Genomic DNA, 26,545 nt, shown 5'->3' with positions numbered 1-26,545 from the left:
TATCAAAGGATTCATAGAACAAACTAAATTCTGAATTACAAAATAATAATAATAAAATATTATTATTCCAGTTTCATAAGTTTTAAGAAACTGGGTACACACTTAAGTCTGATTTCACTTATTTTTATAAATTGAGAAAGGGAAAGTAAAAGGTTTTATATCAATTTTATTGACTTGGGAAAATATTTAGAAGGATATATATAAAGTTTCCATTTTTCTTCATTAATTATTTTTATTTTGTAGATCCAAAAACTGAGAGAGAGAAATACTGTGAAAAATTACTCAGTCACCATACTTTCTAGTCTACACCAGGCATTCTCAAGGTTGTTTATAAGCACATACTCTCTCACTTTCTTTTTTAAGTACCACACCACCATAAGAAGGAGGGATAAAAACAAGAAGTCATGTGTTCTAATCTGATGTCTCCTGATTTATACAGAAATATATAAAAGGTTCCGTTATGTACCGGATGTTAATTAGATATGCCTCCATAAATAAAGGCACAAAAGTGAAATAAAAGTTATAAATGTTTACAACTTTTTGTAGTTTTTTTGTAGTATTTAAGGGAATTTGTTATTCAGATGGAGATAGGACGGCTCAGAGAGATAAGTGGGGGGAATTGACAAGAGAAATTAAAAGACAAAAAGTTAAATGTGAGAATTAAAAAGGCAAAACATTCTTACCCTTCAACATGTATAAGAGCTTAATTAAGTTCAGAAACAGTTCTTCATAAGAACATGTCACAAGAGCTGAGGAAAACTGACTTCACAGAGAATGGACCTACAGTATTGCAATATTATATGGGAATTTCTTTGTTTCCTCCATTGCTAAGAGCGGCAATCACAGGGCTCAGGGTTCTGGTAAATAATAAAGAAGTTGCTCCTCTGAATAATACTATTCTGCAAAGGACCCCCACCATCCCTAGGAAAGCCCTGCAACACCTGACAATCTCCCAGCAGCAGTTTCTCCAGCCAATAAAGTGGTTTTGTGGACATTACCATAGCGATACTATCCAGTATTCAGTTCGCAGATGCTTTTAACAAATACGAGAAGCATAACATGATCATCAATCAGGCTTGTTCATTTGAGAATAATAGAAGCTTAGAACAGGGAAGGGAAGTAGGCTGCTGGATGGACCAACGTTTCTCAAAGCAAGCTAAATGATGCTGGAGGAGGAAAGACACCTCAGGAAGGAGCTAAAAGGAAACCCACAATTTGGACTCCAGAGTTTGTTTCCGTCTATCTCTGGAATTCTGCCTCTGTGAGAACTCGTCCGGAGTTGTGCAAACGAACACTTCGAGCCTCGTGCCCGGCGCGCAACGGCTCAGTGTCTGGCTGGCTCCGGCTCGAGGGTGTCTCTGCCCCCGGCGTTGGGGGGCGGGGGGTGGTCTGCGCCTCGCCAGGACAGCACGAACACGTATGTCAAGGACTCTTAACCACCATGGACAGCTCACTGGCTTCCCCCAGCCAGCTCCGCGCTGTTCACAAACTCCACAGGAGCCACCAGCTAGGTTGCTTTTTATGCCCTGGAGAGATGCCCTGTGTTCCACGGTCTACACCCCCCGCGATCGCCAACTGCAACCACTGAGCAGCTATATATAGACAGCGGACTTCGAGAATTAATAACCCTTCTTGCCCTCACATCAGTCCTTTAAGTTGCCACTGGATTCTAAGAATCAGACGGAGAGAGTTGGCAGAGAAAACTGTTCCACGTCCCTTCATTTCCTCTCCTCGCCGGCGCGGCCCCTCACCCCGCGTTGGCTTTACAGATCGTGTTAAATGAAATAAAACAGACGGGCCCCGGGGCTCCGGAGCTGTACCGGCGCGCGGGAGGCAAGCTGGCAGAGAGCAAAGCCCAGGGTTCGGGGAGGAGGGAGTGTCCCTGCACCTCCCCATGGGGACCCGGACCTGGACCGGGACAGGGCCCAGGAGGGGGTGGTGGTGGAAGGGTGGGGTACATCTGCCCCCACCCTTCTCTTTCCCCATCCCCACTGGGAATTCGTCGTCACCGTCTGCCAGGGGCTTATGTCAAGTTTGAGTCATAGATTGACCAGGAGGGAGAAGGGAGGGGAGAGCCCCGCTTGGAGGAAGTTCGCTCGCGCCTTCGGACCCTGTCCTCGGGTCACACTGTTCCTGAAGTTTCCTTTCGCCTGCAGCCAGGGCCCTCCCGCGAAGAAGGGGGAGGGCTGGGCGGGCGACTCAGACTGTACCCGGGAGCGAAACCGCGCACAAAAACCCAGCGGTAGGGGGCGGAGCGCAAAGGCCTCAATTCTAAGGCTCCGGACAGAATGGATTCTGTGCAACAATCGGGAATCCAGATTCTCAGGCAAAGAAGCCCCCAAACCCAGGAAACGTAGCTAGACCGCCAAGGGGCTCCCAGGCCTCTGACCTTTTCAGCAAGCCTACGATCCCCGGGAGCCAAGCCTGCATCCTCCGCGGGGATCGTATCTGCAACCGGCGAGCTAATTCTGTTGCGGGAGATGCGGGGAGGCTGATAAAGATCGTCCAGGGGTGCTCAGGCCTCTTTGAAGATCCTGGACTCCTTCCCTCAGAGACACACACCTCGCCTTCCTGCGTCAGGCGCGCAACCACCAAGCCAGAAACCCCCAGAGAGGGAGAGCACAGCTTTCATGTTTGCTTTCCAAAGGCCTTCTCTCTGACAGTCCCAGGAAGGGCAGGCAGAACCCCAAGACACCATAATAACAAGCTGAAAGCGAAACAGATACAACGCCGGTCTAAGTGAGGGTACCGGATGCCTTTGTGCCGGAGAGGATGGGCACCCTACTTCCGGTGCTGCCTTGGGGAGAGAATGAGAGCTGCCCTGTTTTGCAGAGGTAGAGAATGGTGTTAGGGAGGTAAACAGCTTTCGAGGTCCCAGTGACTTCCGGGGGCAGTGCCTTGCAGATAGCAGAGCTCACTTTTTAAGAAAGGACAATTCTACTCACAGAGGAGCTGGGCCCCTGCCAGGAAGGCTGTGTGGCACCGCCCCACCGAAGATCAGTTGCAGGTTGAGGGGTTGTCGTCTGAGCCAGGTGAGACTCTCCCTGTGGTCTCGCACAAGTTCAGAGTTGCCTACTGCAGGGAGCCAAGAACTTGGCCCAGCCAAGGGCACCTATCAGGCATCAGTCCAGGATATCAGGACTCTGTTCCTAACCTTTCCCCCTACCCCCCCAACACAGGAGCAGCATCCCTGGCCAGAAGACGCCTCAGAAGTGTTATGACGGTTCTGAGTTTAGGAGGTGCACAGGTGCATAAGTGCTTGACCTTGGAGAACTGGCCCCTAGAGACCCCCATTTCCTAAAGACCTCCTCTGCTCACATTGGCTCATGGCCTGGGTAGCAGGGGAGGGAAGTGCCTCACTGCTGAACTTTTCTGATCCTGTCTGGGGAAAGCTGAACATTGCCCAAGAAGTAGGGAAGGGTGAAGATGGTGTGAGACCCACTTTCCCAATAAGAATCTCATCAGCCTGATTCGTGTCTAGGCACTTCTCCCTGAGGCAGTTCCTGCAGATGTCAGCAACCAGTCCTGTTCCTGGAGAAGACAGCCTCTGTTGGAGTCTTATCATCTAACTACAAGAGATTTAGTAATGAAACACACCCTTTCCTATCCCTACTTGGGATTTAAAGGCATCCCGTCCCTTTTATTGATACCATGAGGTCAGCTGGCAACAAGCTCCTCTCAAGTCTCAGACCACATCCTAATAGAATCAAATGACAATTTTTCTTGAAGTAATTTCACAAGCTTCTCTATGTAAAGAAAGAAAAAGGAGAAGAAATGAGTTTAGTTGTTTGGTTTCATAGGATTTTAGAAATATAGCTTGGAGCTACACAGATTGGCAAATGTTATTGGTAATAAGATAAGGGATGCTTTTTGGTAAGAAGGGAATTTCTGAGCCCAGGTGCACTGTTTAAAGAGCTATAGGTACCTTTCTGGTTTGTATGTTTATTTGCTTGCTGTTTGGGCTGAGAAGGAAAAAAGGGAGAAAGGTGAAAAAGCTAAACATGAATGGTTTTTACTAAATTGCAGTAGGAGATATCTCTGGAGATATACACCAGTTGGTTATTTTAACATGAATTTAGGAGTGAAAGTGTACTTAAAATTTTAGAAAATCTCTTCTTAAAATTGGGATAAAATGTTGCAGTTGGGGACAGGAAGATGGAAGTCTGGGGCTTGCTCATGGGCTAGGCATTTGTGTAGGTGTAATTCTCACAATGCTAACCTGTCTTCACATGGAAATACTTCAGATTAAAGACAGGCCTTCAAATCCTCCTATTTGCCAAGGTGCATTTAGGTGACAGCAAGGCCTAAGCAAACATTCAGCCTCTGTTGGCACTCCTAAGCACCCCCCACCACCAAAAAGAAAAAAAAGACAAAAACCCTCCTAGTGTGGAGTCATCTCATGTGTAGTCATGTGGCCTCAGCATTATCACGGAGGTTACTCAGTTATATTGGGAACTAGATTATGATGTCAGAAAATATCCCTTTCAGAAAGGCTAAAAGTCAGGGTCCTGAGTATATATTGAGGAGAATTTCTACTTAACGTAAGAAACAGGGCAGCTTAGAAGAGGTACCTGCTTTCCAATAATTGCCTTTAGTGGGAGCAGAAAAGCCTCCTTACAGGAAGTTTTTAATCCATTTAGACTTCATTTTACTTTTTTGAAGAACAACAACAAAAAATTATTTCTGGAAGAGACTGCTGAGAAGATCCCCTTCCTTTGGCCAGAAGAGCAGAGAAGACTGTAAATCAAGGAAAAGGTGAAGTAATAAATTATGAGGGAACTTCGGTATTCCAAGTATATAAAGGCTATTTATTTTTCCTGTGTCTATATTTTCTCTTTTTGTGGAGGAGAGGAAATTCTAAAAATATTTGATAGATGTTTTGCCATTAACACCAGAAAAGTGTGTGGGGAAAAGAAAGGAGGGAGGGAAAGGGGGGGTCCATTTTTGTTTCATTAGTAGAAAAAGCAACATAAATTAAAGCAGCCTAATGATGGCAGTCTTTAATTTATAATGTTCTGAGAGTAAAATGAATTTATTTACAGCATAGGTGATTTAATATTGTCAATCTGATTTTTGTTTTAACCTTTTATTGGAGGAAGGATGATTTTTTAAAGCTCGGTTAGTTTGAAATTTGGCTAAGTACCTTTGGGTTTTTTATCGTGGAAGCAAATATTATCATTTTAATATTAAACAACTTGCAAGTATTAAAGGGTTTATTTGTGATTTACTTTTTTTTTTTTTAACGTATTTCCCTCTTTAGATCTAATGATTACATTAAGGCTCCTGTTTCTTTCTGGAAAGAATTTATTATAAATCAGAAAGCGTCAGAGGTTCAAAGGTTGACATTTCTGAGTGCTGATACTTTGTCTTTTCATGCCATGCAAACAGATCTAACATTTAGAAATTCCTAAACGAGGGAAATTGTGGAAATTCCCAGATTTTTTTTTTTTTTCCAGTCGGAGGAAGCCAAGTTTTTTAAGTATGGAGTTTGGAGTAATCAAATGAGGGAGAAAGGAGCTTGCGAGAAGGGGTGACTTCAACCCAAAGTAGGCAGCTCAAGTTAACTGCAGTTAAGGAGCGGGAAAAGGGAGCCGAGATCCGCGAGGGTCGGGGAGAGGGCGCTATTTCACCCACCCTGGGTAAAATCTGTGGAGCATCAGCCAGGAAGCCAGGCTTGATAAAGGTCAGGTTCCCCCAAATCATCTCAAGTGTCCAAATTCTACTAGCCTTCTAGAGAGTATTAAAAACCTACCAGTGAGGTTGTCTATCTAGAAGACAAACATCCCTTGAATGGTTCTCAACTACCCGAGTTCATTTCAGAAAGATAGAGGAGCCCGCGGGGCGGGCGTTCACATCCGCTGCAATCCTTTCCTAGATGATACTGCCCAGTAATTCAGAGCAGTCTTTATTCCCCGCCCAATAGTTTGGGAAGAACCCCCTGCTTTCCCTTCTCTTCTCCGAGGCAGAGCAGCGCACAGCGATAGTTCCGCTTCATCTGCGGGCTGAAGCGACACGGATAGAGTCGTCCCAGAATATGTAACAGGGGACTGGGCGGGGGGTGGGGTGGGTGGGGGCGACAGAGTAGGTTGTCCGGGAAAGGGTTGCTTAGGCTCTTGTCGGTGGGCGAAAGGGCCTTGTGCGCTCCCCAGGAGTGTAGGTCCACCTCGGCAATTCAAAGGAGGGTCTCCGTCATGTATGCGGGTTTTCTTGGACCAGCTCCAGATGTCCTCAGCTGTTCTGAGACAGCAAGAAACGCAATCTCGACCTGAAGTCTGAACCCTCTTTTACTCTTCTAAGCGAAGGATCTCCCCCGTCCTTGGCCGATGCTCCCCATTCAGCGGGTCCCAGGAAAGAGCCAGGGAGGAGGGTTCCCATCTCGCTCCCCGAGATCCCGGGCGGACTCAGGGCTCCTTAAAGCCACGGGCCAAAGGCCCGCGACCTCCCCGCCGAGTATTCCGGGCGCCCGCGCTCTGCGGCCCCGACTCCTTGGCCTCTTCCTTGCCCGCTCGCCCCCGGCGGCCTCGGGGCCCGCGCGTCCAGCCGGGCGCGGCTGCTGCGGCGCGCCGGGAGCCTTGACTGTTCCCGGCCGCCCGCACGCCCTCGGGGACCTCAGCTCGCAGATCCGCCGCGTAGTCTGCGGCCGGTCGGACCCAGCGGCAACCAGCAGATCCACCCACGCCCCCGGCCCCAGGACTGCGCTCGGCGGGACTGGCGCCCTGGGGTGGGGCTCGGCGGAGCTCGGGGCAGCGCCGGGGGCGGCGGAGCCGAAGGCGCGGGGAGCTCCGGGGCTCGCAGCACACTCCCAGCTCAGGGCTCCCCTCTGCTCGCTCGGGCCGCGCGGGGCCCGCTCGGGCCGCCCGTCGCCGCCCCCGCCCCCCGCGCGTCCGCGCCCTCGCTCGCCCCGCGCGCGTTCCAAGGGCGCCACCTCTTTGCGACTAGCTCACTTCTCCGGCAGGTTTGCCTGGGAGCGTGTGAACATTCCTCTGCTAGGCTTTCAACTCGCCTCCAACCTGCGCCGCCCGGCCAGCATGCCTCCCCGCCCGTGAAGCGGGGCCGCCGCTGCCCTGCCGCTCGGGCCGCCGCCTCCCCTCCGCGCCGCTATTAACCCGCCCTCGTTGCCACCTGGCCCTCCTGATCGACGACACGCGCACTTGAAACTTGTTCTCAGGGTGTGTGGAATCAACTTTCCGGAAGCAACCAGCCCACCAGAGGAGGTAGACAGACAGCTATGTATATATATGTGGGTCTCTACAAGTGGCTCTGGAACAAGACGGCCTGGTTCGCAAAGACGCTGACTTCGGAGGGGGAAACTTTCTTCTCTTTTTAGGAAGGAGTTAGCTCTGCTCCACGAACCTAGCACTGCCGGCTAGATTAATTAGACATTGATAGGGAAGAGGTGTAAACACGCTGCGCATCATTGATGCATATATACAACCATTTCATTGTGGTTATTATTTCAGAGGAACGTCTCTGATTTGTTGTTGTTGTTCTTTTTCTTCCCTTTTGGTGCCTTTTTGCCTGTGTGGTTTTGGGAAAAGCACAGTTCCAGTAGCTGGTTCCTAAATAAGTAAGTGCTGAGAGGCTTCAGAGAAAGTTTTTTTTTTTTTTTTTCCTTTTCTTTTCTTTTCCTTTCTTTTTTCTTTGCAACTTGGGAGATGCCCTTGGTGTTGAAGAGATTATTTGAGAAGAGGCTAAGGCGGGAGCGTGGTAGTACGGGGAGATGGAGATTCCGGACTGACACTTCGGGTCCCTTTCCACTCTGTTGCAGGTCCCGCGAGCGAGAGGATACGATGCTGCGGCGGCTGGTTCAGCAGTGGAGCGTCGCGGTGTTCCTGCTGAGCTACTCGGTGCCCTCCTGCGGGCGCTCGGTGGAGGAACTCGGCCGCCGGCTGTAAGTGCCCCGTCCTCCTCTGGGCGCCGGGTGAGGGCTGGGAAGGCCAAGGGGAGAGGCCACCAGGCTGGGGCGCTGCCGAGGGCTCGCAGCGGTCACTGATGCTTCTTACCCGAGTTAAAAAGCAGGGAGATCCGGCTACCTACCTGCCGGGGGTTGAGACCGTGTCCTTGAAACCCCAGCGGGAGAACTGGTTGAACCTCAAGGGGCTACGGTCAAGAGACAAATTTGATACGAGTTTCCAAAAAAGGGAGCGCAGAGTCTCCTTTCGACAAAGATGATCTGCCTCTAGTGAAAAATAAAAGTTTATACTTTGAGGACCTGGGAAGGGTTTGAAACCCCTAGGATTACAGGAGACTGATAACTCGGAAGGAGCTGAGGGAGCCACTGTACACATGTCTGTGTGCGCTTGATTTACATGCTGAATGTGGGTGGCAGTTTGTGTGTGCAATGCAAAAGCCTTACATCTAACTTTATTATGAATGACATAATTTTAAGCATATAAAATGGACCACATTACATAATGAAGGCATATTATATAATAAAGTAGTAACAACTTTGCAATGGCACAACTCCAACATTAGTATTGATACAGTTCAGGGACGCTGGAGTGCTTGACTCCAAAATGAATATTAGGTGTGGAAACTTGTTTTTTCTTGGAATTATTGCTAACAGCTCTTTAATCTGCAGTCAAATATTTGCATTGTAGACTGAAAACTTGTGTTTTGGCATTCTCATCTGGTGGTTCTTTTGAGGATAATTTTGACTTTAACATAATCATACATCCAAGCACACCAGAGCAATATCACCATGTTGTATGACTGCAAAGTTGGAAGAACAGTAGAGTAACACTATCTTAATACAAATCTGTTGGACCTAGCAGTATGTTAATGTGTGTAATACCATGTTTGGGTGATCTTGAACCTGCAGACTCAGTATTCAGGATGGGAAAACCATAAAGTTTCAGAACTGAGAGGAGTTTGCCTCTGGAGAAGGAATTAAGGAGCTTTTACACTAACAATAAAAATAGCAATATCCAATATTTACAGTCAAGTTCATGGTGCTTCCTTGTAAATTCCCAACGGTGTACAAAAAGGCAACTGTTTTATATGTGCCCTTGGTCTATTACTATTAGAGCAGAAAATCCTTAAATGAAATTGCTTTAGACATGTCTGAACCTTGGCACCAAAATGAAAATCTATTATGAATCTCCTAAGGCAAATTGTGTAAAACATTGTACTAAAGATAAAGCTATATTGTATTCTTCAAATCAATGTTTTGCTGGTGTATTTCTGAAAATTGTCTTTAGACTTTTTGCTCCTTTTGAGACTTGTTTTAAATTATTTAAAATCCATGTATTAATAGAGATGAGGAGTGAATTTTTAAAAGCATGCTTAAATACTGGCCAAGAAATACTGTCTTGGAACAGAGCCAATTTTTTCTTTAAAGTTGCTTGAGAAATACCTGTTTTCTCTTTTGAGAAACAGTAAATGGACCATAATTAAATCCACAGTTATGACATAAAAATAGTGCTAAGTTGTCCTAAAGGCTATTTTTAACTCTTTCTTTGTTGCACCTTGCAAAATACACATCAGAAACCATTTACCAGCCAGAGACTCTGTTATAGTTTTGTTTGTGGGTGAAATATAATATTGTAGTTAAACACTCACACTCAGCAGATGGTTATAAAACTACCACAAAACATTCTTATAGTTAATGGCTAATAGATCATCAAATTACAGCCATGGTTTTTCATGAAGGCTGAAATCATCAGTAGATGAAGATGTTCCATCAAATTATTGCAGCCAAAAGGAGTTCAAAAAAAAACAAGTCATTATTTTTGCATTGGTGCCAAATAACAGTAAATTTTTTGTGCTAGACAAAACATTAGTCTACTATTACATTAAATCAACCTAATTTCTTGAAAGAAATGTTAACATATAATCAAATTGTATTACTCCCCATTACTCTTCATGCCAAATATTAAGGAAGCTGCTTTAGCTGTTTTTTCTAACTAGGGACTAACTTTTGGAGGGCGGTGCGGGGGGGGGGGGGTCGGGGGGACTACTATAACAATACCACTTCCTAAGCCCTGCAAAGGAAGCAATTATAAGTTGTCATAGTCCAAAGGATTTTAATTAATGGGACTGGAGTATGAATAAATTGGAAGTTGCAAAGTGAGGCCTCGAGATATTCTTGTCCAGATGAACATGGCTCTGGGCAGGTAGCAGCATTTGTGTCTAAGTTAGACAGGGAATCCCAGCAAATTCAGAAACCTAAAACATAATTGGCTGATTTGCTTGGGAGCCAGACTGGGTCTATTCCATTTAATGAAAAGCATAACTTTTGACTGAGTCATTTGGGTTGGAAGGGACTTGTGGTGAGTCATCCTCACTCTAAGGCCCGGACCCTGCCTCTTGCATGTACCACAGAACTTTTCTTCTCAAACCCAGACTCCTTCCTGAGTAGCTGAGCATCAGCACAAGCCTATGCTGCTGCTTCTGTGTTAGGAGAGGCAATCCTATCCCTCCCTTTACTCCCTGTGTTCCTTGATAGCTCCTTGGACATTTACTCTTCTCTGAAAACTACCGAGAGTGATTTTTCTTGAAAGCAGAAGAGATATATTTTGGCTGAATTTAGAGTTACCCGTGTTAAGCATTTCACCCATATTTCTGCAATTTTTTTTAACAATAATCAAAGAAGACCATAAACATACCATGTTAGGTGTGTAATAAATGCATGAGAACCACTGTGCTGTGGAATGTGTGCAGAGGTACAGAGTAATAGACTATTATTGAGGCCATATTTGCCACTTAAATATTTCAGAATTATCCAAATTGAAAACCTCCTGAATGTGGATTCATTGTTCCCCACCTATGTGTATCTAGTTTGTAATGCTAGTCATTTACCCTTGTGTCAGTTCATGTCTTGTTTTGAAAATAAATAGAACGTTCTATGGATCTAATTTCTTGCTGATGATAAAGATACTATTATATTCCTGATCCTCGAGCACAGTTGCCCCATCAGAAATTCATTCTTGACAATATTTTAAATGCAGAAGTCTTTGAACTGTTAATTGTGTTAACTCCATTTCAGATTTAGCACTTAAGAAAATCTGTGTTTTCTCAGTTTAGATTAACAAGTCCTCCTAAGAGGCAGAAAGAAACTTTGTAAGCCACAAGAGATATACTATTTTAAACTGGACAAAGTTGTGCCATCTTTGTAGGCTTTTTATAAAATAGAAGGATAGAATGATCACTCCTTTTCTCATGAGAACCATCCTGGGAAAGTGCAGTGCTTGGGTTAAGAAGGCACTGTGACTCACAGTTGACAGGCTGGCCAAGATGACAGACATACATGCCAGCCAGAGGGGGCATACACAGTGGTGGCCTGATTAGAACATACCAACCATTAAAAGTTTTGGCTTTGAGTTAAGCTAGAATGGGTGTATTATACATTTGAAGAGCAATACAGATGCGGTGGTTATCTGCCAGGATTGAGAAAGAACTAAAAGCCCCTGATACTATAAGTGATCATTGGTTAAGAACTTCTTTTACTGTGACATTTTGCTAAAAGATACTCATTAAACTGCAATACTTATAAAATATGCAGTTAAATCAGTCCCATTCTTTAAAAATGTTATTAGAGAGTATAAATGTATTATACCAAAACCTCAAATTTGTATATTATTAAAAGTTTCCAGAATACTAACTGTGGCCATAAAGTAAGTGAATTTTAATCTAGTCACATGTGGCACCTTCAAAAAGGAAGAGAGACTCCTTCATGCCTCATTTAAACCAGGCTCCTGTTAAATTCCTTTCCATTAAGTCATGTCTTTTTTGAACAAGCTGCATGCCTTAAAGCCGGTCCACACTCTAAAATACTAAAAGGAAGCTGGTATTCTGGCTATAAGATCTAGAGAAATAATGCCTGTATTTTCATGTCTTACTCTTCTTTGACTCACGGTAGAACTAGAAAATCTCTCATTCCCCCCGTGGCAATCCAAACTTCTAGAAATCCTAGTTCTTTGTTTTGGTGATGAAAATGGACTTGTTAGAACAGTAAGGTTGATCTTCAAGGAAGCTGATAAATTGCTATCCATTTGCCCTTCATCATGGTTCTCACCACAGGCTTTTTTACTCCCTGCCCTTTGCTTCTTATTTCCTCAACATACACTTCTTCTTCCACAGAAGAAAGGACTGAGGAAGTTGAAAAGCAATCTTTGGTTTCAGAATCAGAGGACCTGGTTTTTGGATCCCTGGTTCTGTCTGTTCTCAGTTTGAGGGCAAGGGCAAGTCATTAGTTTCTCTGAACCTCAACTTCCCCATCTATAAAATGAAGATGATGCTATTTTGATTTGTTACATTTCTCTGAGGAGTTGAAGAAGTTGTACAAATGAAGGCAGATGAGGGATCCAGATATTGTGTGTCAGAGAGGTAAGAATATATGGGGTATCACCCTGTGAAGTACCCTCAGAAACTTGTAAATGAACCACTTTGAAGAGCTCTACAGTGGTAGAAATTGGAGTAAGGTGAGGTAGAGTTGAAGCACGCATGATATGACTGATTAATGTATGTGATCCCTACATATGGTCAATAATATACAGACAGGATAATACAAGAATATATGCATGGACAATTTAAGCAAGAGTCAGGATGTCATCTAAAAGGACTGATGGAAAATTAGTTTATTCTTTTCCACTATATTTTCATTAGAGTGTTGTTTAAACAGAAAAGTCACTTCATATTTGTTCATAGAGATTTTTTTAAGACAAGAAGGCTAAGTAGAAAAGTGAATTTTTTAATTAAGTACTAAGGATAATACCCTCTGAAATTCTAAATTAAAAAAAAAAAACCTCAATGTGGGGAAGAAATAGAAAGATCTTAATTTAAACACAAAGAAACCCATTTTAAAGAGACCACCCATTACTCTACAGAAAAATAGACATTCTCTCCCTGACACTTGGCTTTCAAATATAGGTTCTTGGCCACCTGTAATCTATTTTATGTTAAAATTCAGTCTGTTAGGTCGTTACCTAGACAGGCTTTACTGCTCATTTCATCTTCAGCCTTTGTTTGCCTTTATTCCTACAGCTTGCTGTTCTTTGAGAGTCAATATTATTATTTTCCTAATAGGGGAGCAGTGTGTGTGTGTGTGTGTGTGAGAGAGAGAGAGAGAGAGAGAGAGAACGAGAGAGCGAGAGAAAGAGAGAGCATGCACTTGTGCGCATGCATGCGTGTCCGGGTGAGTACTCAAGTAAATTCAGCCTCCTTTTCATTTCTAGTCTAGGACTTCTGGATTTATTTTCCCAACGCAAGTCTAAAAAACCTGAAAAGAATACCAGTGGTTTCTGTCCATTGCTGAGTATAACTGAATCATAACGTTTTAAGTTGAGAAGAATATAAAACTCTCTGAATCTGACCCCTTCCTTTTAAATTGAGAGAGGCCATGAGGCCAGAGAATGTCCGTGTTCTCACCAAAGTCACAGACCTAGAATGGCATAAATGGGATCTGGGGTTGCAGTCCCCTAGCTGCCTGCACTTCCCTTCCCACTCTGTACTTTCCCTGCTTCACACGCTGGCTGCACTTCCAGCTCATGCTCTGTATAGGACCAAACAGAAAACTAAAGGGCTTTCCTCTTGTCTTTGAGGTCTATACCAACAAACTAAAATTGTATTATTTTCTTCTTTCCTGCTATTTTTTTCTTAAAGCAAAAGAGCTGTGTCTGAACATCAGCTCCTTCATGACAAGGGGAAATCTATCCAAGACTTACGACGACGATTCTTCCTTCACCACCTGATTGCAGAAATCCACACAGCTGAAATCAGAGCTACCTCGGAGGTTTCCCCCAATTCCAAGCCTGCTCCCAACACAAAGAACCACCCAGTCCGATTTGGGTCTGACGATGAAGGCAGATACCTAACTCAGGAAACCAACAAGGTGGAGACATACAAAGAGCAGCCACTGAAGACACCCGGCAAGAAAAAGAAGGGTAAACCTGGAAAACGCAAGGAGCAGGAAAAAAAGAAACGGCGAACTCGGTCTGCCTGGCTAAACTCTGGTGTGGCTGGGAGTGGGCTAGATGGGGACCACCCATGTGACATCTCTGCGACATCGCTGGAGCTCAATTTACGGTAAATGGCTTCTGTGCCCCATAGCCTTTGCTCGGTGCTCTCCACTGGGGTGTGTAACGTCCCTTCCACTGTGGCTTGGACAAACCTAGAATGTCCTCCCTTTCTGTCCTTCTATCAATTGCTCCACAATTTCAAAGCTTAATGAAAGCAAGATGGCTCAGAATATTGTCTGCTTTCATACAGTGTCCTCCTATGCCCTCTATACACACCAGCATTGAATAACCCATTTCTCTTCCTCCACCATCACACCCCAACGCCAATCCTTTACTCCTCCACTAAAGAATTTCTTTTTTTCGTCAGGCTTCAGAAGCTAGGGACCACGTTCATCATTTGCTGGAGGAGTGTATTTATTCCCCTACTCTCACACCTTGGCAAACTTTCTCGATTGTTTTTCATTTTTCACTTTTTTTTTCACTTCAGGGGCAAACACAGAAGGCTTTGATATAATCTACAAATACGACTGAATAATACTGTAGCATAGACAATTCTGAGTCGGACACATTTTTCATTTCATTACATTTAATTGAACCTTAAATTTATCTTTATTTAAATAAATGTTAAAAATTTAAACATACACTCTGAATTTATTTAATTAAATTTCCCTCTGGTTTCTACCAACACATGAAAAAAAAATCATGATTTCTGAAAAATTTTAAATGTTGACTTGGGAAGGACATAAGTTTTTCTCATGTATCTATTTATCCACTGGCAAGTTGAAATCATTTTCTAGAGTATTGCAGTAGAAATAATAAACTTCACATTTACATGGCTTGTTCATCCTTGGCTCACAAATGCAGGTGGTAATGGCATTCATTGACTTTGGGGTCAAATACCTTAAGTTCAGATCTTGGCTCTGAACTTACTAAAGTTCACAACCTTGGGCAAACTACATGGTCTTTCTGAGACTCATTTTTCTCTTATGTGAAATGAAGACAATAACTGTAACAACCTCATAGGGTTGGCTGAAGATTAAATGAGATTACGTGGGTTAAATGCTTGTCTTAGTAAACAATAAAGTGCAACTTGTTGTTTTGGTGCTTTTAGATCTAGTGCTGATTGTTTATCTGGATATGTGTGTTTCTGTGAGGCAAAAAAGCAGCAAATATTAATCTCATTTTATAAACTAGAAAACCCAGGCATTCCATGGCTGAAGGACCTGAGTAGTCCTGAGAACTGGATTTCCCCATTTCTGGATTTTTAGGCCAGGACTATGTTAGTGTCGCCTCTTGATTCAGATGTTTCCACCAACAGGATCTTTCTTGCCTTTTTACTTTTCAGTACAAGTCTTCTGTGGGCTTTGAAAGAAAGGGGAAACTATACAAGGATGTGTCATATGCAGCTAATGATCTCATTAATTAGAGTCCCATGTTACTTCTCCAGGCCTTTCCTCTTACTAGTAGAGATGGGATTACAGGGTGATGTTCCAGAGAGGAGTTTGAACTTGTTTACCATCACTTCTCTCTTTGAGTTAGGTTGACAAAACTCATCATTAAATAGCGTAAAAAAGGATAACTATATCAGACAAATAGTACAGCTTCAGTAATTAATGAGTAATGACACTAGAGGAACCTTTAGCAGAGTGAATGACCTATTCTGCAAATATCTAATGGATCTATAATGTGTAACCGAACCTATGAATCTTGGCTCAAAGCACATATTTAATGTATTTTAAGAAAGGATCCTTATATTTATAGCTAATGCAAGGGCTTTTTTGCCAGAAGCTATTTTTACCATTGTCTTACTCTGTGTGTGTGTACATGTATATATATTAGAAAAACAAAAGTATAAATACTTTTTTTATGGATTTCATTTATTTAAGATTTGAAGTATCTGGGAATTTAATGAAATTCGGCACTCATCAACTCTTATGCCCAAAGCTACCCCTCTTGTAAAGGAGACTAGTAAAAATTAGGCAGCGGCCTAATCAAATCCAGACCTAGGACTGAAAGAAGGAGAACGTTTCTGCTTCTCCTTTCTGTTTCCCGGTTGTGAGGGACATTCATGGAAAGCACTGTTTGTTTGGCAGCCGGATCTTGGCACTCTCCCAGTACAACCCAACCGAGGTTCAGGGAAGATCGGGGAAATTTAGGAGTGTACTGGTGAGAATATATGGGGCCAGGCAAATGTTCTAATCCAAATAGAATCCTTTCAGAATAACTATTTTAAAGTTTTGTAAGCAACCAACCTTTTATGAGTGTCCTGTCTTTAGTCTCTTTACATTATTAGGCAATGACCTGAGAGGTCTGATGAACTGGCAAGCATGAGCTTTATTATAATATAAGTAGTATTTCTTAAGAGAAACTACTGTACTAAAACTGTCTGGCTCCTTGCACGTGAACCAGTGGGAAATACATAGTTTAAATGTTGGAAATTACATTTTGGAATTTTTGATGTTGCAAATGAGATGTCCAGATACAATAGGACTCGTTTAATTGAGACCATATATTTTTTTCTTGATAAATAGTGACTTAGAAATAATACAAAAGCTTTTCAATATTCAAAAAAACTCTAAAGTGTTGTCATACGCACAGACACGCACTAAACATACACGTATACTTTCAGGTCATGTTTTATGTTTTACTTGGCTATCCCAATACGTGCTTTTATATATAGCAAGCCAACAGGATAGACAAGGAGAAATACAATTAAAAGATCTTTTCCTTGGTCCTTTTTTAAATAATTATCTTAACGTTTATTTTTGACAGAGAGAGCGTGCACATGCACGTGCATGAGTTGGGGAGGGGCAGAGAGAGAGAGAGAGGGAAACACAGAATCTGAAGCAGGCTCCAGGCTCTGAGCTGTCAGCACAGAGCCCAACACGGGGCTTGAACTCACAAACCATGAGATCATGATCTAAGCCGAAGTCATATACCTAACTGATTGAGCCACCAGGTGCCCCTCCTTGGTCCTTAACGTATTCCTTTTCTCTTTCTTTCCTTCTGAGAACATAATTGTGGAAAATACTCTTCATTCCCTCCTTGCCTGTGTTATTCTTAAGTTCAATTCACTAGATACTGTTCAGTAAGAAAACATTTTAAAATTGGTACAGCACACAAATTATTGAGTTTTACAGTCACCTTTAAGATTGTATTCATAACATACATTCACATCCACCAGCCATTTAAAATTTAATCTTAAATTATTTTCTCTACAATTAGGAGCTATTTTACCATTCCAATCAAAACTATTGTTGAAGAGGTCAATTTTTTTAAGACATAAAAAATACCCTCAATGCTCAACTCGCTTTTCTTTAAGCTGCAGGTAGAGTTCCTAAATTGTCAAGAATGGGCTCTCCTGTGGGTCTCACCCCCATATAGGTCTGCCATGTAAAACTCTGCCCACACTCTGGCTGCTAATGCAATGGCACAGCCAATCGAATTCAATTCTATAGGTGCTTCCTTAGAAACTACTATGTATTCAGTGAAATATACTACACAAAGAGAAGAGAAAGGGAGAGAGAAAAGCAGAGAAAATGTTGCTAGTCCATCTTAAAATACTGTGACTACGGTGTTTTAGAAGGGGTTAAAAAAGGTGTCAGTCCCAAGTGGTAATTTATTCTGAGTAATATAAACAGCTTGAGCTGAAATACTGCCGTTTTATGCTTTTATATCAATTGATTCTTATACTCTAAGTTAGGCTTTCCTGATTTCTAATTGTAGATCACTTCTAGAAACCAGCAGAATGAGAGCCAAATAATTCTTAGTTTGGACTTCACAAACTAAAATCCAAAAATAGTTTCATTCATTAGTGTTTAAGGACAGCTAAAGAAATGACCGATAACATAAAATCATCAACCAAGCATACTGTTTAATTACACATCCTTTCAACATTTACTCCAAATCACACACTTTACTCTCTTAACAGTCATTATCTTAGCAAAAGATTGGCCAAATGGAAACCTAAACAGAATTAGTAACATTTGGGTCACCCTTGGCAGGCATCACTGGGGAATAAACTTCTAGCAAGGTGTATTTGATGATAGATTGTACAACCTAGCCTTATTTCCAAACTCTCAAATGTGTCCCTTCTCTTCCCAAACTTTCCAGTTGGCAGCTTTGGGAAATTCTCCTAGGGTCTCCTTTTTCAGACAAAGAATGTAGAATTAGAAATGCAAGCCCTTTCTCTTTCTGTACTATGTTGACCATTGGATGGTATTAAAGACCCTGCCTGTAGCAAAGATTCTGGAGAGTCAGATCCCACAGGTGCCTCCTATTGGGAATATTCATAAGAAATCCCTGGAATCTTTTCAATTGTGATTCTATGTTCTTTTATTTTTTATGCCTTTTTATTTGTCAAGGAGAAGTAACCTATTTTCTCTTCTTCTTTCCCTTCCTTCTCTTTTCAGGAGGCATTGAAATCTTTAGCAAAGACATTCAGAGGACGTATTACAGGATTCTGTAATAGTGAACATATGGAAAGTATTAGAAATATTTATTGTCTGTAAATACTGTAAATGCATTGGAATAAAACTGTCTTCCCATTGCTCTATGAAACTGCACATTGGTCATTGTGAATATTTTTTTGCCAAGGCTAATCCAATTATTATTATCACATTTACCATAATTTATTTTGTCAACTGATGTATTTATTTTGTAAATGTATCTTGGTGCTGCTGAATTTCTATATTTTTTGTAACATAATGCACTTTAGATATACATATCAAGTATGTTGATAAATGACACAATAAAGTGTCTCTATTTTGTGGTTGATTTTAATAATGCCTAAATATAATTATCCAAACTGATTTTCCTCTGTGCATGTAAAAATAGCAGTATTTTAAATTTGTAAAGAATGTCTAATAAAATATAATCTAAATTACATCATGAGTCAGAAGGTGAATTATGTATATACCCTTTAAGATTTCTACTAGAAGGAACATGATGTAATTTTTTAAACTGTATTGAATATGGTCTTAAGTATAATATGTTTATATTGGTACATATTCCAATATTTTCACATTAGCTTTTAGTTTAAAAACCACCTAAAATGTGTTTTGTCCAGTATTTAAGTTCAATTCAATAGAATGGCTGAACTACCTAGACATCCTTTTATGAAATACGTCCAATTTGAAGTGAAGACAGGAGAGGGCAGGAAAAAAAAAAAAGAGAGAAGTCAAGAGAAAATGTTAAAAATTACTCTCTGAAACTTAGTCCAGCCAGAAATGGAAAAAAAAGGAGGCAGATCAGGAACTTTAAGGCCAGGGGTAATTTTCGCCAATGTTAAGTTTAATTTGAAAGGGCTTGCTCTTACTGGTAACAACAATAAGCATAAAAGAAGAACTCGAGAATTCTACCAGAGAAAAGGAAAGATCTGGGATACTTGTGACAACTCAAAAAATCCTTCACAGGGGAAGACTGCTTTCCTGTTTTATACCTCACAGTCCTGGGGATTTTGGTCGCCAACAGCACGTTGTAATGCCACATGCAATTTCCACTGTGAATATCATCCTACTTTTCCTACCTTTATGTGCAGATGAAAACAAACATCTTTCCTTATGGATTTAAAAAAAATTTTTAATGTTTATTTATTTTGAGAAAGAGAGAGAGAGAGAGAGAGAGAGACTGGGGAGGGCAGACAGAGAGGGAGACACAGAATCCGAAGCAGATTCCAGGCTCTGAGCTGTCAGTGCAGAGCCCGATACAGGGCTCGAACCCGTGAACCGTGAGATCATGACCTGAGCTGAAGTCAGAAGCTCAACCGACTGAACCACCAAGGCACTCCTGGAATTTTTTCTTTAACTGTCTGTAGCTTAGGACATGTCAGTAAAAACACAACAAAAAGTCTATGAACCAAGCAAGCACATATTTAGAAAGTATTCTGTTTATGCTCCCAATCCTATAAGATATCTATTAGATGTTTGGGAGATGCAAGCAAGAAGTAATATGCTGCAACTACCCTCAAAATTCTCCCATTCTAGTGGGTACATTATACGCACATACATTTACAAGAAACAATTAAATGTTGTATTCAAGAAACTAGGAAATGATCCAAAATTCTATGAACATTTTTTTAAAAAGTTTTGTTTACTTATTTGGAGAGAGAGTTGGAGGGATAGAGAGAGAGGGAGAGAGAATCCTAAGCAGGCTTCACACTTTCAGTGCAGAGCCTGATGCAGGGCTTAAACTCACAAACAGTGAGACAGTGACTTCAGGTGAAGTCAAGAGTCAGACCCTTAGCAGACTGAGCCACCCAGGTGCCCCTTCTCTGAACATTTTAAAAAGGAATAACACACACACACACACAGGGAGAGATTGGTCTGAGCTATATATGATTAGAATAATGTTTCTTGGGGGAATATTCAAAGCTTGAACTTATTCATATTTTCACTTGAGTCCCATAGCCTTCAAAATAGATCCATATTACTATTTTTTGGTAAGAAATGTGAACCTATGTTAGTAAGCAAAATCTAGAATCTGTGCTTAGCTTCACATATGAATTTGTTGGATTTGGTTTTTAGCATTCAGAAGTTGAAGGCCAAAACATTAAATCCCATATAATGCAACTAGTTTGAAGTGCCATAACAGATATGGCCACATTTTGCAGAACTCCATCTGAAACTCTAAATCTTAAGATTATACCAAATCCTTATAAGTTGTTCACATGAAAAATGTTTTTCTATTTTTTTAAGTTTATTTATTTATTTAGAGAGAGACAGACAGACAGACACAGTGGGGGAGAGAGAGAGAGCAGGGAAGGGACAGAGAGGGAGAAAGAGAATCCCAAGCAGGCCTCATGCTGTCAGTGCAGAGCTTGATGCAGGGCTTGACCTTGCGAACTGTGAGATCATGACTTGAGCCGAAGCCAAGAACTGGATGCTTAACTGACTGAGCCACCCAGGTGTCCTGAAAAATATGTTTTTTAAACACTAGCTTGGTAAAAATTGGACATTAAGGCAAGGAAGTATCAGGTTCAGGTCATATTTAAGTTTTTCTTCACAAATAGCCCATTCCTAAAAAGAAAAGAAGGAAGAGGGAACTTGGGAATTTAGGTTATCAAGTCTCACCAAACATTATTAATACATTAATAAACATGATTGATTATTGCCTTTAGAGTCATACCCTAGGTCTTCTAGCAATGATAAAGACTAAAATAGGGGTGTCTGGGTGCTCAGTCGGTTAAGTGTCTGACTTTGGTTCAGGTCATGATCTCATGGTCCGTGGGTTCAAGCCTCATGTCAGGCTCTGTGCTGACAGCTCAGAGCCTGTAGCCTGCTTCAGATTCTGTGCCTCCCTCTCTCTCTGTCCCTTCCCTGCTTGTGCTTTGTCTCTCTCTCTCTCTCTCAAAAATAAATAAACATTAAAAAAAAAAGACTAAGATCATAGGATAAGGGATGGAGTGGGAAGATGAAGGAAGCAAAAAAAAAAAACATTTAAGAAAAAAATTGTAATTTTTTATGACATTGTCATTTTCTATGAAAGAAAAACCGAAATATATAATTTAAGATAGTGTTTAAATGTAAATAAACTCTTAGCAAATTACAGTCTAAGTGACTATGGTTCAGCCTTAAGTAATATTTATAAGGTAGTAACAATTTAAATAAAGGTGAGTTGAACTAAGTGTTCTCAAATTAAGAAAATAAAACCTAACCCACTAACTCACTATTAACATCCTCCAATTTTATTCAGACATAAATTTGGTATTTAATTACCAAGATATAGTTAAGAACACTGTGGAGTCCAACTCCAAAAGATAAGTAGTGACAGTTAAGCGTGAAGCCGTTATTCCTTTCCCTCTGTACTTTCTTACAACCTGTTGTAAAACAGGTATAGTCTAGGTTGTGCTTATAACGCAACTGATGTATTCAAGGGCTACATTAAGTTATGAATCAAAATCAGTGTTGACAATATTGGTCTTGAAATATTTAAAGTCAATATTGGCTTCTCTCTTCCTTGTTACAAAAATTAATTTGGAATACAGGCAGCATCAATCTGAGAAATACAGAGAAATACAGAGAAATACTGAAGCTTGTCTTGGGAGACAGCACAATCATACATCTTGATGGTTAAGAACTCAGTTTTAATTTTCTATTACCTATTCTCCATACCAGTTAAGCAAATCAACTATTTAACTTTCTGCATGTACCAAGCAAGAACAAAGGGAGTCAGTCTTTTTAAAATTCAAAAACTCTTTCTAACCATACACTATATAATGGACCCAATGAGAACAAAATCAAGTATAGCTTCAATTTTATCTTATCGTCAATTTACTAAATACTGAAATATGGTTTAATAGATGCCCATTAGTTCTTGAATAATACAAGTTAATGCCTTTTGTAAGAAATTCTGAAATACAAAAAAAAAAAAAAAAAGCATCCTGAAAGATGTATGCCATCCCAGGATGTTAACTTTAGGATAATCTGAGTTTAATTCTAGAGTATCTTACAGTTTAATTGCTATTTTTCCCTTTGACCACAAAGTCCACAGAAAAACACAATCAGCTATGGACAGAAATAAGATGTTGAAGCTGAGAGGGTTCATCTGTACTTTGACTGAGAGTTCTAAGTGTTCCCAGCAAAGCCTTCATTCCTTCCTCAAATAAAGGATAAAAGACATTCCAGTCACAAATGTGTGTCAGTTCCCTTTATTTAATAACCCAGCAGGTATGAAGAACAAGACTATTACTAAATATTTTATTATTTAGTTAGAAAAATGCTGCTATATGGTGAGCTGCTCCTAGGGACTCCATTGCACATTCCAGAGGAGGTATTAAACACTGGTAGATACTAAGATTCCAAAGGTATTACTTCAATGAATTATATTATCATGTGTCCCGGGTTAACTCCTGATGAGAAGTACTATTTTCTTCCAAATTACCAATGTTACTTTCCTAATTATTGTGTGAACTTCTTAAGGACAGGAACCTTGTCATTCAACATGTACCACCCAATACCAAATAATAGCATGAGTACAGAGAGCTATTCAATAAATATCCATTGAACAAAATTTAAAATTTCTTTCAGTTTCTGAATGAATCAATGGAAAAGCAGAGTTGAGCAAAATGTCTGCCAGAGGTAGGAGATGGGTCAGAATTTTCAGAATTTCAGACTCTTAGGTTATGCCATTCTCTTTTTCCAATGACAAGAAGCTTGGAGAATAACTGCTCTAAATTACCAACTGTTCACCAGAGTGCCCTTTGTTTTTCAGTCTGGTTTAATAGGAACTTTTCCAGTTCTGTATGTACAAGAAGCAAGGGTTTTGGGGGGAGTATACAGCAACCTCCCAGAGGAAGGGAGGAGAATTTAAAATATCAGGTTTTCTTCCTATGAATACACGGCACAGATTTCATCCACAGGGCTCAGTTGTGCAAAAGAGGCACACTGCTATTTTGTCAGAAGATTAATGTACACAGTTCCCAGACAGAGCTACCCAACATCAGGATGAGAACATTCACATCTCTGTGTAGGTTCCTGATATGCTCATATTTATAAGTGCAGAGCGCAAGGGAGACGTTTTAAACTGCATTTTAATTAAACTTCAAAACATCTTCCAGAAAATGTCATTACGTTTTCCTACAAACTGGAAGACATTTAATACAAAATGTGTCACCCTGAAAAATGGATTGTTTTAATGGTGACTCCTGCTCCTTGCCAAATCCACATTGCTTTGGGGTCTGAAAAGCAAGATCACTCATCCATCTTCCATTTGAGTAAGGTAATTGATGGCGACAGCTCACTGGGTTGCCATTGAAAAAGTGATGGGAAGTGACTACGTTGAGTTCCATGTTCTACAAAATAAATGCAAAACAATAAAAAACGTTCCAGGTTGGATTTGGTAATTTTACATTCACATTATTCTTTCTTTCATTAATCGTGAGTTTTAGTAGAACCCTTGTCAATGTGTAATAGGAAACAATATACTGAAGAGTTGCCTCCTGGCTAGCGACAGGTAAAAGCTAAAAAGCATGTTATGTTTTCTTAGGAGGATTTTTTTTTTCTCTTCAGATGAAACAGTAAGAGATTCTAATTGCCCTGTTCCCAAAGCATTGGAAATTTTATTCTGTAACATTTTATAACATTATAACAACCAGTATGTTAGAAAGAATAAGCCTAACACCAAGCTCACATATAATAATAAAGTTAACATTGGTTGTTTTGTGAGCTTGCACTAACAGAATTGACACTGTTTTACTCAATCATTTCAAGAATCGCCTCGGGTAGATACTCTCCATTTTACGCATGATAACAGCGTTGCCTTAGGTTAGATGACTGCCCAAGATCACCCAGCTGCTCACATAGCAGACTGGATTCAAAGCGGGCCTCACCTGCCCTCCCAAGCCTGAACTCCACGTACTACAGCTACAACTGTTGCAGTACAGCTTGCTTCAGAATCAACGTCTTTAGGACAAAAGTATGTCTGTCTTGCTTTCAGCGAGTTCAGTGAAATCACAGGTGTGACACAATCCTATTCTGCTCCATTCTCTACCTCCTGTGAGGGCATCGTTTTACCAGCTTCTGTCCTTCAGGGCATCTCGTAAAGCTGACTATGGCCTTATATTCCATAAAACTCATAAAGTGTGCTCGCTCTCTCTCTCTCTCTCTCTCTCTCACACACACACACACACACACACACACACACACACACGGCCAACAGGCCCAGGTGTTTGCACAGTCCCATGAATGAGCAGCTGTTGCTTTAAAAGGAGGGTGGCAGAGGAGGGCGAGGGAGCGCTGGCTGGCAGGCGGGTGTGTAAACGTATACAGAGAGCCACTTTCTGTAAGAAGGCTAAAACATATTTAAAATGGGACCACCTCAGAGATGAAATCTTTCCCCTCCTGCTACCTCTCAACCTGCTCCAAAACTCCAATATTCAGTTTTTCCAAGCTTCCCTCTCCCTCCCCCCACCTCCCTGGAGAATGCTGATTTTCTATGTGAACACTTGGCACGTCCCAGAGCCCTTCTACTCCCTCAGTCGGCAGTCAGGGATAATGTCAGCAGTTAATGATTTCCTCGGCTAACACATGAGTGCGCCCACGCCGCGTGCTCGGCCTGGCGCTGCCCACGCGGGGCGAACAAGGAGTGTGCCGTCATGGTTGCTTTTCAACGGGTTTTCATCTCTAAGTTGGCTTTTGGTTACTCGTTTTATTTTTAAATTGCATGGAAAAGAGAAAAGAAAACATTTCCGTGGAGATCCACGTGACTTAGGGAAGAAGCGGCAGCCATTCGTCACGGGAGGGCGCTGTGCAGAGGATGCACCAGGGCCTGGCTGGAGTTTCTGCTTCTTTCCCTTCGGAAATGAGCTGGGGGCAAAGGTGAAGATAATGTGCCAGCTCCTGGCTTGTTGGCTTGACTTGGTTGTGTAGCGCAGCCTCTTCTATTCTCCCCATGTCTCCCTCGGAAAGTCTGAAACCCCCCACCTTTTGGAGACAATTACATATTCTTCCATTTTCAGAGCTCTCAAGCTAATTGTGAAGAAGAATCCTGCCGTGCTCCAAGCTGTCTTTCCATTTCACACGGAGGGAGTCTTTTAAAGAGATGTACAACTAAATATTTATTATTGCCCAAAGGAATACACAAGTCTCCGGGTAATGGCTACACATACTTTATTGATGTACTAAATGGGGGAAAAGCTATTTTTACACCTTTTACTATATGCTAGACTGTTAGACCGTGCCCCTCCAATTGGCTATAGTGCTCAATACAGTTCTCCTTGTCCCATGTTTTCCAAGAATCACATAGATTCATATGTCCAAGCAATAAAGGCCAGTCCATGAACCTAAAGGTAGATTAAATTATTTTTTTTAACATTTATTCATTTTTTGAGAGACAGAGACAGAGAGCAAGTCGGAGAGGGGCAGAGAGAGAGAGGGAGGCACAGAATCTGAAGCAGGCTCCAGACTCCGAGCTGTCAGCACAGAGCCCTATGCGGGCCAACCTCACGAACTGTGAGATCATGACCTGAGCGGAAGTCAGATGCTTAACCCACTGAGCCACCCAGGTGTCCCAAGACAGATTAAATTCTATCTGCTCCTGGGGATGACTAGTATGCTGGTTGTCTGATTCTGTCCTGATATCACCATCTCCTATGGTGTCACAATCAAGAAGAAATTAACTTGAAAAGCAAATGCCAAGCAGAGTATGTTAAAGGATTTGACTCTTGGGCTTGCAATTCATATACTACTTGGTCTTTCTGGATGCCATGCTGAATCTACAATTCAATACAATCTACAATCCAATATCTTTTCTTATTCCATATATGTTTTTAGCCATTATTTGCTGTTGAATTTATGTCTTTCTTTGAGAATTGGTCCAGCAGCAGCCTACTGACCAGTAAATACATATCTTGTTAGCTGGGAGTAACTAAGCCATCTGGAAACATCTTATTCATTGGACGTGGAAGCTGCATTTCTTGTATTCAACATAGACTATACCTTAATGCAAATCCCAGACAGTGTCTATCATCTTTTACTGTAGTTATAATGATAATAATAATAATAATTCCTCATGCTTGCTTAGTATTACATAGCCAACTACATCAGAAATAATATCTTATAGAACCAGAGTCTACCTTGGGTAATCCATAA

At 41.5% G+C, this 26,545-nt stretch overlaps 1 protein-coding gene across 1 annotated transcript; it reads left to right on the top strand.

Annotated features, from left to right (window-relative positions):
- Positions 1-7,790: 7,790 nt before the first annotated feature.
- Positions 7,791-14,029, top strand: PTHLH (parathyroid hormone like hormone). The gene is made up of 2 exons (XM_047064931.1): positions 7,791-7,891; positions 13,603-14,029. The coding sequence occupies exons 1-2, from the start codon at positions 7,791-7,793 to the stop codon at positions 14,027-14,029; spliced, it is 528 nt and encodes a 175-aa protein (XP_046920887.1).
- Positions 14,030-26,545: the final 12,516 nt, after the last annotated feature.

Source organism: Lynx rufus, unplaced genomic scaffold, assembly GCF_022079265.1.
Source record: "Lynx rufus isolate CCGP_SWC_20201006 ecotype Redwood Valley unplaced genomic scaffold, mLynRuf1.p SCAF_7, whole genome shotgun sequence".
NCBI classification, from domain to species: domain Eukaryota; kingdom Metazoa; phylum Chordata; class Mammalia; order Carnivora; family Felidae; genus Lynx; species Lynx rufus.
The sequence above is the reverse complement of the archived record's forward strand: the minus strand, read 5'-3'. Positions and strand labels throughout refer to the sequence as shown.

Coding starts and splice junctions, on each gene's coding strand:
- PTHLH (XM_047064931.1), top strand. CDS start 7,791: ATGCTGCGGCGGCTGGTTCAGCAGTGGAGCGTCGCGGTGTTCCTGCTG. Junction 7,892..13,602: donor GAGGAACTCGGCCGCCGGCT/GTAAGTGCCCCG, acceptor TTTTTCTTAAAG/CAAAAGAGCTGTGTCTGAAC.